At 46.7% G+C, this 15,494-nt stretch overlaps 1 protein-coding gene and 2 long non-coding RNA genes across 4 annotated transcripts in view; 1 reads left to right on the top strand and 2 right to left on the bottom strand.

The window, feature by feature from the left end:
* LOC309361596 overlaps positions 1–1,420 on the top strand; it is a 150,485-nt gene extending 149,065 nt beyond the window's left edge. Inside the window, exon 2 of the long non-coding RNA XR_014164546.1 lies at positions 1,230–1,420. This is a non-coding gene — a long non-coding RNA (uncharacterized lncRNA). The remainder of the gene's footprint in view (positions 1–1,229) is intronic.
* On the bottom strand, positions 1–13,916 carry LOC309361601. Its single transcript, XR_014164551.1, has 2 exons — positions 13,859–13,916; positions 1–1,076 (listed from the first exon to the last, which is right to left on the bottom strand). It is a non-coding gene; the product is annotated as an uncharacterized lncRNA (long non-coding RNA).
* On the bottom strand, positions 1,661–12,859 carry CFAP157 (cilia and flagella associated protein 157). 2 transcript variants are annotated; one of them, XM_081896482.1, is made up of 9 exons: positions 12,579–12,853; positions 11,700–11,971; positions 10,529–10,682; positions 8,387–8,654; positions 6,154–6,284; positions 5,835–5,985; positions 4,866–5,056; positions 3,048–3,195; positions 1,661–2,161 (listed from the first exon to the last, which is right to left on the bottom strand). In XM_081896482.1, the coding sequence occupies exons 1-9, from the start codon at positions 12,725–12,727 to the stop codon at positions 2,057–2,059; spliced, it is 1,569 nt and encodes a 522-aa protein (XP_081752608.1). In that variant the 5' UTR covers positions 12,728–12,853; the 3' UTR covers positions 1,661–2,056. The 2 variants fall into 2 exon arrangements, with proteins under 2 accessions (XP_081752608.1, XP_081752607.1); XM_081896481.1 differs by lacking the exon at positions 1,661–2,161 and having other exon boundaries at positions 2,403–3,195; positions 12,579–12,859.
* Positions 13,917–15,494: the final 1,578 nt, after the last annotated feature.

Genomic DNA, 15,494 nt, shown 5'->3' with positions numbered 1-15,494 from the left:
CCCCCCCCCCAGCTTGGAACATTGAGTCAGGGTGGGATTTACCAGTTTTATCACTGGAGTGGACTGTGATGGGGTGGAGGTCCAAAGTTCGCTTTCTCTCGCCTGTGCCTTTCAGCTGCCTCGGAGCAAGTTCCCACTCAGAAAAGCCCAGATATTAACCCTTCTTTTGAGTAATACAGCTGGCTAAGGGCTCCCCCTAGGACAGGGATGGGAATCCTCAGTCCCAAAAAGCCTCTTGGGCCTCTTTATCTTGAACCTCTCTGCAGACCACTCTCTCTCCCCCCAGGCTTCACCACCCTTGCTTTGCAGCTGCCTTTTGTGTTTTTGCCTGGCTGGAATGTGCCCTTGAACCTGTGGCAATGCTTCTTTCTTGTCTAGGCTGTTGGTCGAGTCAAAGGCAATGTCTTCCCATGTCTTTGCTGGGTAAGTCAAGTGCAGGCAGCAAAATGGGTTAGGGTGTAGAATAGGAATTGTTGACTCAGGCCCAAACTGGGTCCAAAGCGCTCCACATATTTCTGGTCACCCAACTCCCATTTTCCCTGACCACAGGGTGCCACTGGAGAAACCTCTCTGGGTTCCTGTGAGGACAAGATGGGGAACATAAACTCAGTCTCGGTATTCAGCCCTGAGCTCCTTGGATGAGAACTGGGCCACAGGGCCACTACAGATGTCGTATTTTTTCCTTGTGTGTTCCTGATCATTTGTGCCCATGACAGTATGAGGGTGCTTATACAAGGCTGTTTACACCTGCAAATGTTACAGGGTGGACATACAGTTTCGCTTCTAATCAATGCACATCATGTAGCTTCCTGCTGAAAAATCGCAACCTCTTATACCACAAATGTTCCAAAGTTGGTGTTTTTGTCCTGCTTTTGTTATGCTGCAGTGCAAAGGGAGCCCTCTGGACTGCAATAATGCAAAAACATCTCATAAGCTTTGCAGGACAACTAACAAGGTGGAATGATGTGTGAACAGTCTACTATAATTCCATCATTACAGTGGTACCTCGGGTTAAGAACTTAATTCGTTCCAGAGGTCCATTCTTAACCTGAAACTGTTCTTAACCTGAAGCACCACTTTAGCTGATGGGGCTTCCCGCTGCTGACGCGCCACCACTGTGCGATTTCTGTTCTCATCCTGAAGCAAAGTTCTTAATCCGAGGTACTGTTTCTGGGTTAGTGGAGTCTGTAACCTGAAGCATCTGTAACCTGAAGCACCCGTAACCTGAGGTACCACTGCAATGCACTTTTGTTGCAACAAAGACCTTAATTGGGAGGAAGTGCATAGGAGGGGAGGAACGTCCCCCCCTTCTCCTACTCCTCATGACAAGCTGCAATGGTTACTTGTCCCAGATCTCCAAGCCTAGTAATACCCAATCTGTGTAGCATGAGAGAGTGTGGGCATTTTGCAGGGTACCATGTGAATGAAATAATTTTAAAAGCTTTTTGTGAGCTTCCAGTGCACTCACCCATAGACGAGGCTCCCTGATAATGCACAAAACAGGAGGGTGTGTGCAAAACAGCTCCCCCCCTTTTTTCTTTGGGGGTAGCCTTTATGGCTGAGGAGTGGCAGGTGGGTTGTTGTTTGTTTTTAAATGCTTTATATACAGAAATAAAATAGTTTCCTCACACCTGTAAAGAGTAAACCTTGAGTATAAGGGTTGAAGTGTGTCTTCCACTTTAATTCAGAAAGGAAGAAGAAAGTGGGAGCATATATCAGCTACCAGAAAGGCCGGAGGCCTCATATCCTAACTGGATCCCACTTCGCAAAGACCTGTTGTCATGCGGGAGCAGTGTGGTGGCCTTGCCCTAGGAAATCCACCCAGCCTCGGAACGTGGTTGGCTTAGAGGGCCGTTTGTGCCTCCTCCTCTGTTTGCTTACCATTTCTGACTCAAAACAGCTCAGTGGGTCTGTAACTTTCCCCAGACAGTTCTGCACTGACTTATTGGGATATAAAAGTCCTCAGAATTCCACCTGGAGTATCATTATTTCTTGGAGGGATAGGTGCTGATGCAAAATGAGAATACTGCATAAAGGGTTGCTTCTTTGCCCTTCACTATTCGTCCATTGGCTGCTGTGTAGCCAGTTTCTTACAGACAGCTTTCTCTTGTGGTTTGGTCTCTTCCTCTTTCAGCTCCGTTCTCCATGCTGCTATTAAAGGCTATGGGGGAAAGGGCAGGTGTTCAGGCTAGGGATGTTAAATCCACCACCCCTCACAATTTCACAGATGAAAACACAGATAAATGTACTCATAAAAAACAGGACCAGGCCTGAGGCAGAGGAGAAGGGTAGTTCTCCACAAAACGATTTGACAGAATAGCACCTGGACACGTTTATTTACCAGGCACATTTATATACTGTTCTTGGCATAGAAAATCTGAGGATGCTTTGGAACTTTTGTGGGTTTTTTTAAAGAACAAAGGTGGGAATCTGGGCCAGCCTACCCTACCTCATTGGGTTGTTGTGAGGATAAATGAGGATAAAAACTACAAGCCCCCTTGAGTTCCTTGGAAAGGGTATAAAAGGTGGGATAGAAAAGTAAAAATGAATGAAAATAAAATAAACACTAGGCTGTGTGCAGCCCATACAGCTCTGTCACCACAACAGAAGGGAAAGGCTTGTAAGGTCACATCCATACTATGCATTTTTAAAGCAGTATTATACCACTTCAACGGCCGTGGCTTCTCCCCAAAGCATCCTGGAAACTCTAGTTGTTAAGGGTGCCAAGATTTCTTAGGGAAGAGAACCATAACACATGGAGGTTCCCAGGAATCTTTGGGGGCAGCCATGACAGTTTATTTGTTTACTATTAAATTAAATCCCACCTTTTCTCCTAAGAGTTCAAGCTGGCGTACACGCTTCTCTCTATCCATTTTATCCTTGCAACCACCCTGGCTGATAGACCGGGGGCAGCAAATTCCATGCATGTCAGGCATTATTGCTCCAGCCTTCATTTCTGCAAGTTGCTTCCTGGAAGCCATGCTGTTGCCTAGGTTTTGGTTATTGCTTCCCACTTGGGGGCCAATAAGTCCTGATTCCCCACTCACCTCTGTGGCACTAGCGTACGGCCGGACAGTATCCTCACGGACCTGGGAGACGTTGCTCAGAGATGGCATACTGTGGACAGCATGGGTCCCTGGGATCTTGGCAACATTCATGTGCGACATGATGCGGGAAGGCTTGATAGCAGAGAGGCTGAGACACAAATATCTACAGTTCCATACCAGTTTGCGAACTTGCTTATTTATTTTACAAAACGTTCCTGTGGAAATTCAGCAGCATTTTCCTGCCAATTTCCCCTAACGCTCAACATTTCTACATGCAATTCTGCCTAACCCACACATTTTCCCAGAATGCTGCTGTCTAATGTGGTTCATTTTGTGCATGTGCTTTCCACTGGTGTATATGCTGTTTCCACACATGCTTTTCTCTCTAGAACATGCATTTTTGGCTGGAGAACTACACTGCAGAATTGAAAGAAGCGTGGATTTTGAAGAGTGGCTGCGTTTCGGTTCATGCACTGTTTCAGAAAGTGCAACTTTCAAGGTTGTTCTGAGGCAGCACTGGAGCCCATCTAGGCTTGTAAAAATAAAACCCATGTGCTGGAAGGAGTGTGGTGATGTGACTTCCTTTTTCCACACAGTAGCATGAGAGTTCTAGGATGAGACATTTGAATCATGTGCACATCTTTGGAGCAGACCCTTGCACTCCTCATTAGACATTAATATGCATAAGGACCCAATCTGCATTTTATTAACAGCAGCCAGGCTTGTAATGTTTGGGAAGTGGCCATTTCAGATCAAGGCATTGAATACAGAATTTTGGCAACCTGTGGCTCCCCCCCCTTTTCCCCCCATGTGCTAATAAAGGAGAGAGACCTTTTCATCCTCTTTCATCTCAGGAATGCCTGTGGATACGATTATGTAGACTGATAACTTCCACACTAAGCAGAGGCACAGAGTTTCACTCAACATTGGGGGTTTCCCATCATGGGCGACATGAGGTTTGTTGAGGCCTCCCACTGCTGCCACGAGGCTCAACAAGGGCTGTTACTGCAGGACCTGCCCCCTCCATATTGGAGGGACTCAATATTCAGCAGAGGCTGAATACATCTCAGCCCTATAGAATTGGTGCCTATAATGTTAAGCTTATATTGGGAACTGGCATATGACCTATGATTGCTGTAGACTGGATAGACTGGAATTATTGTCTTTGGTAAGACTATTTCCTTGGATATTAGAATCATAGAGTTGGAAGTCATCCTTAAGGCTCATATAGTCCAACCCCCTTGTTATGTATACAAATTAAAAATTTAATGGTGGGGGAAGAAAGTGTGGATTCCACAGTTTTGCCTTCCTGTGCTATTTGAATCAAGTTTCCTCTTCCATTCCTATGAGGCAGCTATCTATATTGTATTGCATCCTTTCACTAAGTAGCTCTGCCTGCTTGTCATTTTACAAGAACGTAACAGGCGGTGGCAGGACGCGGGTGTCCCTGTGGGTTAAACCACTGAGCCTCTTGGGCTTGCCGATCAGAAGGTCGGCAGTTCGAATCCTTGCGACGGAGTGAGCTCCCGTTGTTTGGTCCCTGAGCCTGCCAACGTAGCAGTTCGAAAGCACGTCAAAGTGCAAGTAGATAAATAGGTACCACTCCAGTGGGAAGGTAAACAGCATTTCCGTGCACTGCCGTGGTTCAGCAGAAGCGGCTTAGTCATGCTGGCCACATGACCCGGAAGCTGTACGCCGGCTCCCTCGGCCAGTAAAGCAAGATGAGCGCCGCAACCCCAGGGGTACCTTTACCTTTACCTTTACCAGGCGGTGGCACCCCTCCCAACCCTCATGGATCTCACCCCCTTTTTCTCTTACCTGCTGCCCTCTGTGGTGGTGGTAGGTTTGAACACCTTGCTCTCTACATAGAGAGTCCGGAGAAGCTGATTGGCCTCGATGCGTGCGATGCTTCTGTTCAGGAGATTCAAGGTGCCTTGCAGCACATCATTGCGCCTTAAGTGGAACATCACGTCAAAATGGCCATCCTCATCCTCATCAGATGGGCGTTCCTGTGGGAGTGAAGAGGAAGAACGCAGCTGCAAAACCCTCGTAGATTTCCACCATATTTGTTTCCCACACTTCAAATAAAATGCAAAGTTTGAAGTGGGCAAGTATGTGATCCCAGTTTGCCCAGCCCAAATGTTTACAGGAAGCAGACAGTTTAGGTTAGCTCATAGAATTGTAGCCAACCCCTTGCTCAATGCAGGACCTACAAAGAAGGAGATTAGCAAGAGTTTCGCTTTTACTAGCTTGATCCTGTTCACAGAATGGCAGAATCTCCTCTATGGAAAGATGGTTTCAGGCACCAGACCTGTTGGCAAACCAACTCTGTGTTACAAAGATTTCTGCAGATGTGACATGAAGGCTGGAAACAGCATCCCCACAGTGTGGGAATCACTTGCAAACGACCACAGTGCCTGCAGAAGAGACAGGTTGTGTATCCTTAGCAGTAACCAGAGAAGGAATGACTGCTGGGAGGAGCGCAGAGAGAATAAATGCCTGGGTGCACCTACAGCAGCACAACTGAACAACTTCCTTTGCCCCAGCTGCAACAAAACATGTCTCTCCCATATCAGTCTCTACAGCCACAGCAGGTGCTGTAACTCTCTGATGGTTTGACTTCATCCCCAAAGGTACACTCCTCCATTGTCTCCCGAGACAGACAACTCAAATGCAAAGAGATAAAAATCAGCCAAAGCTCAGAAGGCCAATCAAGTTGGATTTTCTTAATGTAGCAAAAGGTCTCAAAACCCTCCCAACAGTGTCCCTATATTCCCAGACACTCACCAGCAGCACTTCCTTGAGGCCCTGGGCAGTGTGCCTGAGGATCCTTTCAGCATTCAGCCGCAGCTGATGCTCCTCTTCAAGTGCCTTTGATTGGCTTTCCTCTTCACTGCTTTTCCGTTGCATCTCCTGTCTCTGCAGAGTCAGCTCCTCTCTGAGTGGGGCAGGAGAAGGCCAGACCAGGAATAGAAACAAGACAGTTAGTCAACAACCAGCAACGCCTAACCAGGAATGAAGCCTGGGCAGTTAGTTCAGTGAAAAAACTGACTCTGACTCTTGAGAGAGGGAGAGAGAGAGAGAGAGATGCCTGTACAGTACTAACTTTAGCGCCACGTTCTGCTGCTCCAGCACCTCATTGGTCTCCCGTGTTTGGGCCATGACCTTCTTCATCTCCATGTACTCTTCCACCTGCGCCTGCAGCTCCTTGCACTTGTTGGTGAGCATCCAGATCATCTGTGTACCAAATATGCACATGTGAGCATACCTGTCACATACACAGGTGATCAGCAGCCTGCATTCTGCCTTCAGCTGGGTGTGGAAAGGCTCAGCACCATTTGAATATAATATAGTAACTAATATCAGCAACCTGATGCCCTTCTGGTAATGTTGGACTCCAACTCCCATCATCCCCAGCCAGGATGGGCAAGGTTGGGGATGATGGGAGTTGGAGTCTACTAACATGGGAGGCACAAGGTTGGGATGTTAGAGGCAGCCCTGTTTAGGGAAGCTTTTAATGTTTAATAGGTTATTGTATTTTAGTGTTTTGTTGGAAGCCGCCCAGAGTGGCTGGGGAAACCCAGCCAGATGGATGGGGTATAAATAAATTATTATTATTAATAATAATAATAATAATAATAATAATAATAATAATAATAATTTATTTATACCCCATCCATCTGGCTGGGTTTCCCCAGCCACTCTGGGCGGCTTCCAACAAAACACTAAAATATAATATAAAATAATTTTATTTTATTAAATGTCTTTATTATGCCCTTTGCTTAGACACCTGGGCCTATTAGCTGGGTGGATTTACTCATGTGGTGCACAAAAGCATCAGCCCTGGATCATGTCACTGGCTCTTGTTATCCTGATGAGCAGAAAATGCAACATGGGAGTCAGCTGCTGTTTCATTTTCATGGGTGGTCAATGTAGGGTCCTTCAGATGTTTTGGACTACAGTTCCCATCATCCCTGACCATTGACCATGGTGGCTGAGGCTGATGGGAATTGTACAGAGGTGTCATGGTCCAAAGCTGTCCAATCAGCATGAAAGGGGAGCTTTCTAACCACTGAAAATAAGTATTCTCACCCTTTGTGCTGATTGGAGCCACTGAGGATGGACCACCAGGGTCACTCTGGAGAAGGTATGCAGGAAAGGCACAAAGGAGGAGGAGTTTGGCATGCTCCAAAGCTAAGCATTTAGCAACACTGAAAACAAAAGGAGCTTCAGTTTCAAGAGATTGGTGTGCAAGTTCTGTTACGTACAATGGAACTTCAGGGAAAGCACAACTTCAGTCACTCCAAAAGTACAGGTGAAACTCGAAAAATTAGAATATTGTGGAAAAGTTCCTTTATTTCAGTCATTCAACTTGAAAGGTGAAACTAATATATGAGATAGACTCGTGACATGCAAAGCGAGATATGCCAAGCCTTGATTTGTTATCATTGTGATGATTATGGCGTACAACTGATGAAAACCACAAATTAACAATCTCAGAAAATTAGGATATTCAAGGAAATCAGCAAAACAAGGATTGCAAATCGAGCAAGATTGGACCTCGGAGAAGTAGAAGCACATCTCGCTTTGCATGTCATGAGTCGATCTCATATATTAGTTTCACCTTTGAAGTTGAATTACTGAAATAAATGAACTTTTCCATTATATTCTAATTTTTCGAGTTTCACCTGTAGCTACTGGAGCACTCCAAATAATTTGTCCAGGTACATGATCAGAATACAGTAGATCTAGCTGGAAGGCAGTGCATGGAGGTTCTCATTGATTGTTGTTGTAAGAACGTAAGAGTCTGCAGGATCAGGCCAATGGCCCGTCTGTTCCAGCATTCTGTTCTCATAGTGGCCAACCAGGTGACCTAAAGGGAAACCAGGACCTGAGCACAAGAGCAACTTTCCCCTCCTGAGCTTTCCAGCAACTGGCATTCAGAAGCATCACTGCCTCAAACTGTGGAAGCAGAGTCTGGCCATCCTGGCTGGTAGCCATCGATAGCCTTCTCCTCCCCCACGAATTTGTCCACTCCTATTTTAAAACCATCCAAGTTGGCAACCATCACTGCCTCCTGTGGAAGCAAGCTCCATAGTTAGCCAAATGCCACATGAAGAAGTGGATTGTATCTTTTAAAGAAGATTGTATAATCTTAGAAGTGGATGCAGCTGTGAAGTTGTGTGGTTGTGACTACTTTGAAGGGAACTTCATGCACTTCTGAATTACCCACTGTGTTATTGGAGTCGGAGTCTAACAGCATTCGGAAGGTACCATGCTGGCCACTCCAAGCATAAATTGTGGCCCAGCCCGCAACTTTTGCAAAGGACAATTCTTACCTTCTGGTTGCTGAGGCTGTTCTGTGCCATCTTTGTCTCGTTTTCCTCCAGCAGTTCCAGCTGCTTCAGAGCTTCTGAGTGGGCCTCCTTGAGCCGTTCATTCTCTTGGAGGAGCTGGAGGCTCTGCTCGGTTATCTTGGTCAGCTGGAAGCTGATGGTAACATTCTCCCGGATGGTGCGCTTAGTGGTCTCTGCCATCTGGCTGTGGGCCACCTTGCGGAACTCAGCAGCCACCGTATTCACACGGTGCATCATCTCCTTCTTTAACCTGAGAGAGTAAGGAAGAAGAGAAGAAGAGTTTGGATTTGATATCCCACTTTATCACTACCCTAAGAAGTCTCAAAGCGGCTAAGCATCTCCTTTTCCCTTCCTCCCCCACAACAAACACTCTGTGAGGTGAGTGGGGCTGAGAGACTTCAGAGAAGTGTGACTGGCCCAAGGTCACCCAGCAGCTGCAGGTGGAGGAGCGGGGAAGCGAACCCGGTTCACCAGATTATGAGACTACTGCTCTTAACCACTACACCACACTGGCTCACTATACCAGCATGGAGCTGGCAGTAGGCACAGCTCCTGGCCTTGCAGCTGGGAGGTGGCAAAGGCGGATTGGCCAGTGTCTGAGTCACCTTGGTCCAGTTGGAAGCCCTCTGGAAAGCATCCAAGGATCATCTATCCTACTGCCCCAGGCAACATGTGCCATTTCATGTCATTTGTAATTTCAGTACCATCATAAGGCTGCTGGATCAGGCCAAAGGCCCAACTCATCCAACATCCTATCCTCACAATGGCAAACCAGGTGCCTGTTTTCATGCTTTTCTGCATTACAGGATTCAAGGAATTTGCAATCCAGGAAATGACAAAATATAGATTTTAAAAAATCACACTGTTGTCCTATAATAGTGGGTGGGTAACCTTTCAACAGCTATGGCCATTCCCGGACCAATAAAGACTTGCCACCATAGTTCATGCACCGGTTACTTCCACGACTGGATTACTGCAATGTGCTCTATGTGGGGCTTCCCTCACACTCAAACTGGAAGTTGCAGTTAATGCAGAATGTTGCAGCATGGTTGCTGACGGGAATGAGGCCTTGTCAGCATATAACAGCTGTGCTCAAAGGTCTGCACTGATAGCCAATTTGCTACCAGGTCAAGTTCAAAGTGCTACTAATAATACATAAAGCCCTTAACAACTTGGAACCAGCTTATCTGAGAGATCGCCTTACCCCACATGTGCCCACTTGACCACTTTAATAAGCAGAATTGGCACTACTACAGGTGCCACATAATACCTGTTCTGCATTTGTAAGAAATCAACCGCAGCACCTACCCTTTGGAACCCCCTGCCTCTTGAGATTAAGCAGGCGCCTTCAATGTACTCTTTTCGACGCCTGCTAAAAACATTCCTGTTTCAACAATCCTATCCAGATGCTTAGAAAAGAGAGGTAATTTTAATCTGTTCTGGTAATTTAACTTTCATATGTTTTAAAGTAGGGTTGTACATTTCCTTGATTTTACTGCTTTATTTTTTTGTAAACCACTTTGAGGTTTGTCTTGGGGTTTTTTTGGTTTTTTTTCCAACCAGTGAAATAAATAAATAAGAAACAAAAAGAGAGGTTGCCTTCAGCAAGCCAGCTATCGCCTGCTCTGACAGGCACTGGCTCTCCAGGTCTCTGACACCACTTGATATCTAGTCCCTTTCCCTATACTGAATCTTGGTTACATTAGAACCCCTGATCTGTAGTTTCACAGTGGGGATGTCTGGGTTTGGATAGGCAGGCCATCTCGGCAGAGCATGTCTCCACCCCTGGGCCCGCCATTTTGCCTGTAGCTCTTCCCCTCACTACTCTGCCATTATATTGCTACTAGCTCCAGTTGGCTGAACCATGAGGTCATTGCAAATAAATAAATAAGAACAAGAACAGTACAGGTCTGCAAAGCCTGTAGTCTGCATGTGTTCCATCCTACTGAACACCTGACACAATGGCGCCCTTGGTCAACCCCAGCCTTCACCAACCTGGTGTCCCCCAGATGTTTCAGATTACAACTCACGTCAGCCCCAGCCAGCTGATGGGAGTTGTAGTTCAAAGCATCCAGGGGGTACTAGGTTGGTGAAGGCTGGTCACCCCCATCCCACAGCACACACCTCTCTTTATCAATCACAGCTTTCCTCTCCAGGTTATAGATGTAATCCTTGTGGTCTTCTGCTTGCTTCTTCAGCTGTGCCTCGAGTTCGGCAAACTTCGCCATGATCTCATCTTTGTGGATCCTAAAATCCTCCAGGGCAGCCAGCTTGCCACCTAGCGACCAGAAATTCTGACTTTAGGCAACCCCCTTAGGCCCCAGTCATCATACTGGGGTATGAGCATAGCCAGCTCAATATATTTTTCTACCTGAGGTGAACAAGGAAACAGTGCCCATCCCTGTAACCTGTTATGCAGAGGTAGACTGCCCCTGAACCAGGGGGCTCTGTTTCTTTCCCTTTGGTTTTCTAAGTACAGAGAGCCCAGCCAGGCAGCCAAGTGATCAACTTGGCTGCCCATCTGAGGCAGCCTCCATGTGCCAGGATGGTACTCAATTGCCCACCCCACCCCTTGTCTGCCTGCCTCTACCTGCCTCTCTGCTGCCCAAGTGACATCACCTCAGGAGTGCCATTGAGAACTTTGTGCCCTCGCCCAGGTCTTGCACCTGGCCTGACCGCCTAACTCACCAGGGCAGCTGCCACCCATCCCCACACCCCACTCAGCCTGTTTGGGATCTAACTCCTTCCTTGTGCCCAGTTGCTAAAAGGAGGTATCAGTAGGGGCAAGAAAAAGAGGTGCAGCCATGTCCTTCTCCTTGGCACCAGGGTGCAAGGCAGGGAGGCAGGTGGGGCCCCAAATCCAAACCTGCTGCCCCTCCCCTCTCTGCCGCTGAAGCAACTGCCTCATCAAGGCTCCTGGTAGTGCCAACCTAGGTGAGGGGGTTTATAGGAGACACACATCCTCTTGCGCACGGGTAGTGCTTTTCTGACTACATAGCCAGTGGCATTTGCAGCCTGGATTGTGGAATTATGTACACATAGATTAAGAACAACAGAAGTACATGCTCTGATTTTACCTTCAGCATGCTTCAGAAGCTTGGTGTTATTTTTAGTTAACTGAAAATAAAAGTTTAAAAGTGCTGCAGATCCAAGGCAGGCACTGTTCTGGAAAGCAACTGAAAGCAATTCCTTTCTAGTGTGTTCTACACAGGCGCACTCTGCCTGCGGAGCTAAGCAGGGGAGCCTAAACCTCCTTCCCCTTTGCTTTTTCCAAAAAGCGGCCTGGCAGCCTTACTGAGGTTCATATTCTCAGAAGTCAGCTGGTCCTTGGTCTCCTGGAACTCGTGCCTCAGCTGGCCTAGCTGGGCCTCAAAGGCGTCCTTCTCTGTGTCTTTGGCTTGCTGGAGTAACTGGAGCTGCTCCGTCAACTCTGCAATCTCGTCGACCCGCTGGTTGAGCGTCTTCTTCAGAAAGGACACAATCTCCTTGTTGTCATGGAGCATCTTCTCGTATTCACTGCGGAAGATCTCCTCGCTCACCTGCATCTCGTCCCATTTCTTCTGGTATCTAAGCAAAAGGAGATCAGTCAAGAGGCAGGAACCCAGAGCCCATTCCAAATGCAGCGGGTTGTAACCCACTAACTTGACACCCACGAGCAGAGCCATTGAGATGAATGGCCTAAGGTGGCCATGGCCCATTCATTACGATGGGTGTACTCCAAGTAGGAGTAGCACATTGGGACCACCTTAGCATGCAGGAATCCAGCCTCTGCTCCAGTTTGTGTGTGTGTGGGGGGGTGCTCCTTCTGCACACTGGGGCCCCAGGTAGAGTTGGCTCAGTCGGTAGAGCATGAGACTCTTAAATCTCAGGGTCGTCGGGTCAAGCCCCACATTGGGCAAAAAGACTCCTGCATTGCAGGGGGTGGACTAGATGACCCTTGTGGTCTCTTCTAGCTTTCTGATTCTTTGATACTTCAGCCCCCAAATCCTACCCTGATGGTACCTCTGGCTACCAAGAAAGGGGATGCTTTCCATATGCCCCATCTAAGGAGCAAATGCATAGCAAAGATTTGTGGAAGTCAGTGTCTATGCGCTGTTCCAGCTGCCCTTCCCTATAGAACTCAAAGAATACAGTGTTCACACACACAAACACACACACCACACCCTTTACCCACCGGGCTAGTCGCCCCTCCAGATCTCGGATCTGAATCAAGTAAAACTCCCGGCTGTGCTCAGGTACGATAGCATCATCCAGCTCTGGTTCCTTGGCAGCCTCTTCCTTCTTGCGCCCTCCGCCTCCTCCTCCTTTCTTCTTGGGCGCCATTGGTGTTGCTGGGGTTTTCTCTTGCTGAGAGGGGGAGATTCAGGGATGGCGAGGTCGAAAAGGAATGCCGCCAGGGCCCTTTCAGAGGCAGAATGGTTGTGCCGTCACTAGGGTGGAGGAGATGTACATAGCAACAGTGGGAAGGGGGGTGTGCCCATCTGGAATGAAACCTTAAAGGGCCAGGAAACCTCCCTCAAAGACACCACAAGCAGTTTCCTTTCGTTTCCCTTCTAGCCCTACTAGAAACTGCTTTCCCTTCTAGCCCTACTAGAAAAATTAACCAATACACGGCAGAATCTGAGACCAGGGAGAAGAGTTGGCGGAAGAAGATTGGAAGAAATTTAAAGATTATCTTCAGAAATATTGCAAAATTAAGGAATGTTAGAATGATGCTGGATTGAAATTAAGTAGTTTCCAGCTGTAAATGTTTTAAGATATATGAAAAATTAAGACTTTGAAATAAGCAAAATTAATGGTGAGAATTAATAATTTGCTGAGTTAATAATTGGAACTGGAATATAAGAAAGGGAGGTATGAGGAGGTCGAGAAAACAAGTTAAAAGAAAATAAGCAAATGGAAATTTTATGTGTTTTTATTTTTTCTGTTTTTGTATTTTTTGTTTATTTTGTATTTCTGTTGTTTTTTCTTTTTGTTTTTTATGTATTGTTTTGAAAAAGTTTAATAAATATTTATATAAAAAAGAGAAAAATTAACCAATACAGTGGAACCTCGGGTTAATAACTTAATTTGTTCCGGAGGTCCATTCTTAACCTGAAACCACTTTAGCTAATGGGGCCTCCTGCTGCTGTTGCTTGCCGCTGCACATTTTCTGCTCTCATCCTGAAGAAAAATTCTTAACCTGGAGCACTATTTCTGGGTTAGCGGAGTCTGTAACCTGAAGCGCCTGTAACCTGAAGCGTATGTAACCCGAGGTACCACTGTATAAGCAAATGGATCCAAATAAAATCCACACTACATCCATAATCTAATCTTATCTATAACTACTAGAGAGTACAGTACTATAGAGTAAGTACTTAATTTGTTCCGGAGGTCTGTTCTTAACCTGAAACTGTTCTTAACCTGAAGCACCACTTTAGCTAATGGGGCCTCCCGCTGCTGCTGCGCCACCACTGCACGATTTCTGTTCTCATCCTGAAGTAAAGTTCTTAACCTGAGGTAATATTTCTGGGTTAGCGGAGTCTGTAACCTGAAGCGTATGTAACCTGAAGCATATGTAACCTGAGGTACCACTGTAAATTGAGACTGATACAGGGATAAATAGAAGAAGATGCCTTCACCCCGGTATGGTTCCTCTTTATAACATACACAGCCCAACAAGACAATGACAAGAATCCACCAACAGCATACAAATCAATATGGCTAACCTGATTCAAAAACACCCACCCACCCACCCCACTGACACATGAAAACAAAGACCACCACAGCCAACCACAAACAAACAAGGCCAACCCCAACCTCTCTCACCACCAAAGGAACACAAGTGAACAGCAGAGAACCTGCACAAGCAACGCTGACACAAAACCCCACACATACCTTAAGCAAATTAGAAACATCACCTCCTCACCCCTTTTTCTTCCTAATGTAACCCTAATGTAACCCTCAACAAATGAAACTGACCTATGGAAAATGTAACTTGAAAAAAGAGACATTGTGCATACCTTTGTAAACCAAGAAAACTTTAATAAAAATATTAAACAAAAAACAAGGGTTCGATTCTCCTTTACCATGAAGTCTGTGGACAAGGGCCTGGTTCCCACTGTGGGAAGGAATTATCACTTAACAACAACAACAACAACAACAACAATAATAGTTAATTTTTATCCCACCCTCCCAAGCTGAAGCCAGGCTCAGAGCGGCTAACAACAATAAAAGTAACACAGCATTCTAAAATCAATTCATTCTAAAATCAATTCAAAATAAAATTAATGGCAACCATTGGGCTAGAGTTCTGTGAGCATTACCGAAGGAGGGGGTCAGCCTGTGCCTTGGCCAAAGACCTGGTGGAACAGCTCTGTCTTGTAGGCAGAAAGATGTCAAGTCCCGCAGAGCCCTAGTCTCTTGTGACAGAGTGTTCCACCAGATTGGAGCCACAGCCAAAAAAGCCCTGGCTCTAGTTGAGGCCACCTCTCTGTGGCCTGGGACCTTCAAGATGTTTTTATTTGAAGACCGTAAGTTTCTCTGTGGGACATACCAGGAGAGGCGGTCCCGTAGGTACGAGGGTCCTAGGCCGTATAGGCCCTTAAAGGTTAAAACCAGCACCTTAAACCTGATCCTGTACTCCACTGGGAGCCAGGGCAGCTGGTATAGCACCGGGTGAATGTGATCTCGCAGTGAAGACCCCGTAAGGAGTCTCGCTGCAGCATTCTGCACCCGCTGGAGTTTCTGGGTCAGTCTCAAGGGCAGCCCCACATAGAGCGAGTTACAATAATCCAGTCTGGAGGTGACTGTTGCATGGATCACAGTGGCTAGGTCAGGGCGAGAGAGGTAAGAAGCCAACTGCTTAGCTTGGCGGAAATGAAAAAATGCCACCTTTGTTATAAGAAGCAGGATGCCCAGCTGCATGCGTCAAGGCCCTAGGTTCACCCTCGCAGCATTTCTGGGCATGGCTGGGCTCATTCAGTGTTGCTCTAGGACATTCTAGGATGTTAAAATGGGGGGGGCTGCCTACCCGGTGCTGCTGCCACTCACCACCAGGTACTTTCATTTTAAGGCTGTGCAAGTTTCTAGCCACGCGGGCAGCCACAGG

This window comes from Podarcis melisellensis (genome assembly GCF_964234715.1).
Source record: "Podarcis melisellensis genome assembly, chromosome: Z".
Classification (NCBI taxonomy): Eukaryota; Metazoa; Chordata; class Lepidosauria; order Squamata; family Lacertidae; genus Podarcis; species Podarcis melisellensis.
This window is presented reverse-complemented; position numbering and strand designations above follow the sequence as displayed.

What these genes read in the sequence shown, in the direction of transcription:
- CFAP157 (XM_081896481.1), bottom strand. Translation starts at nt 12,727, where the DNA reads ATGGCGCCCAAGAAGAAAGGAGGAGGAGGCGGAGGGCGCAAGAAGGAA. An exon ending in GCTGTGATTGATAAAGAGAG is followed by an intron (nt 8,655 to 10,528) that starts GTGTGTGCTGTG and finishes TTACTCTCTCAG; the next exon opens with GTTAAAGAAGGAGATGATGC. An exon ending in ACAGCCTCAGCAACCAGAAG is followed by an intron (nt 6,285 to 8,386) that starts GTAAGAATTGTC and finishes TTTGGTACACAG; the next exon opens with ATGATCTGGATGCTCACCAA.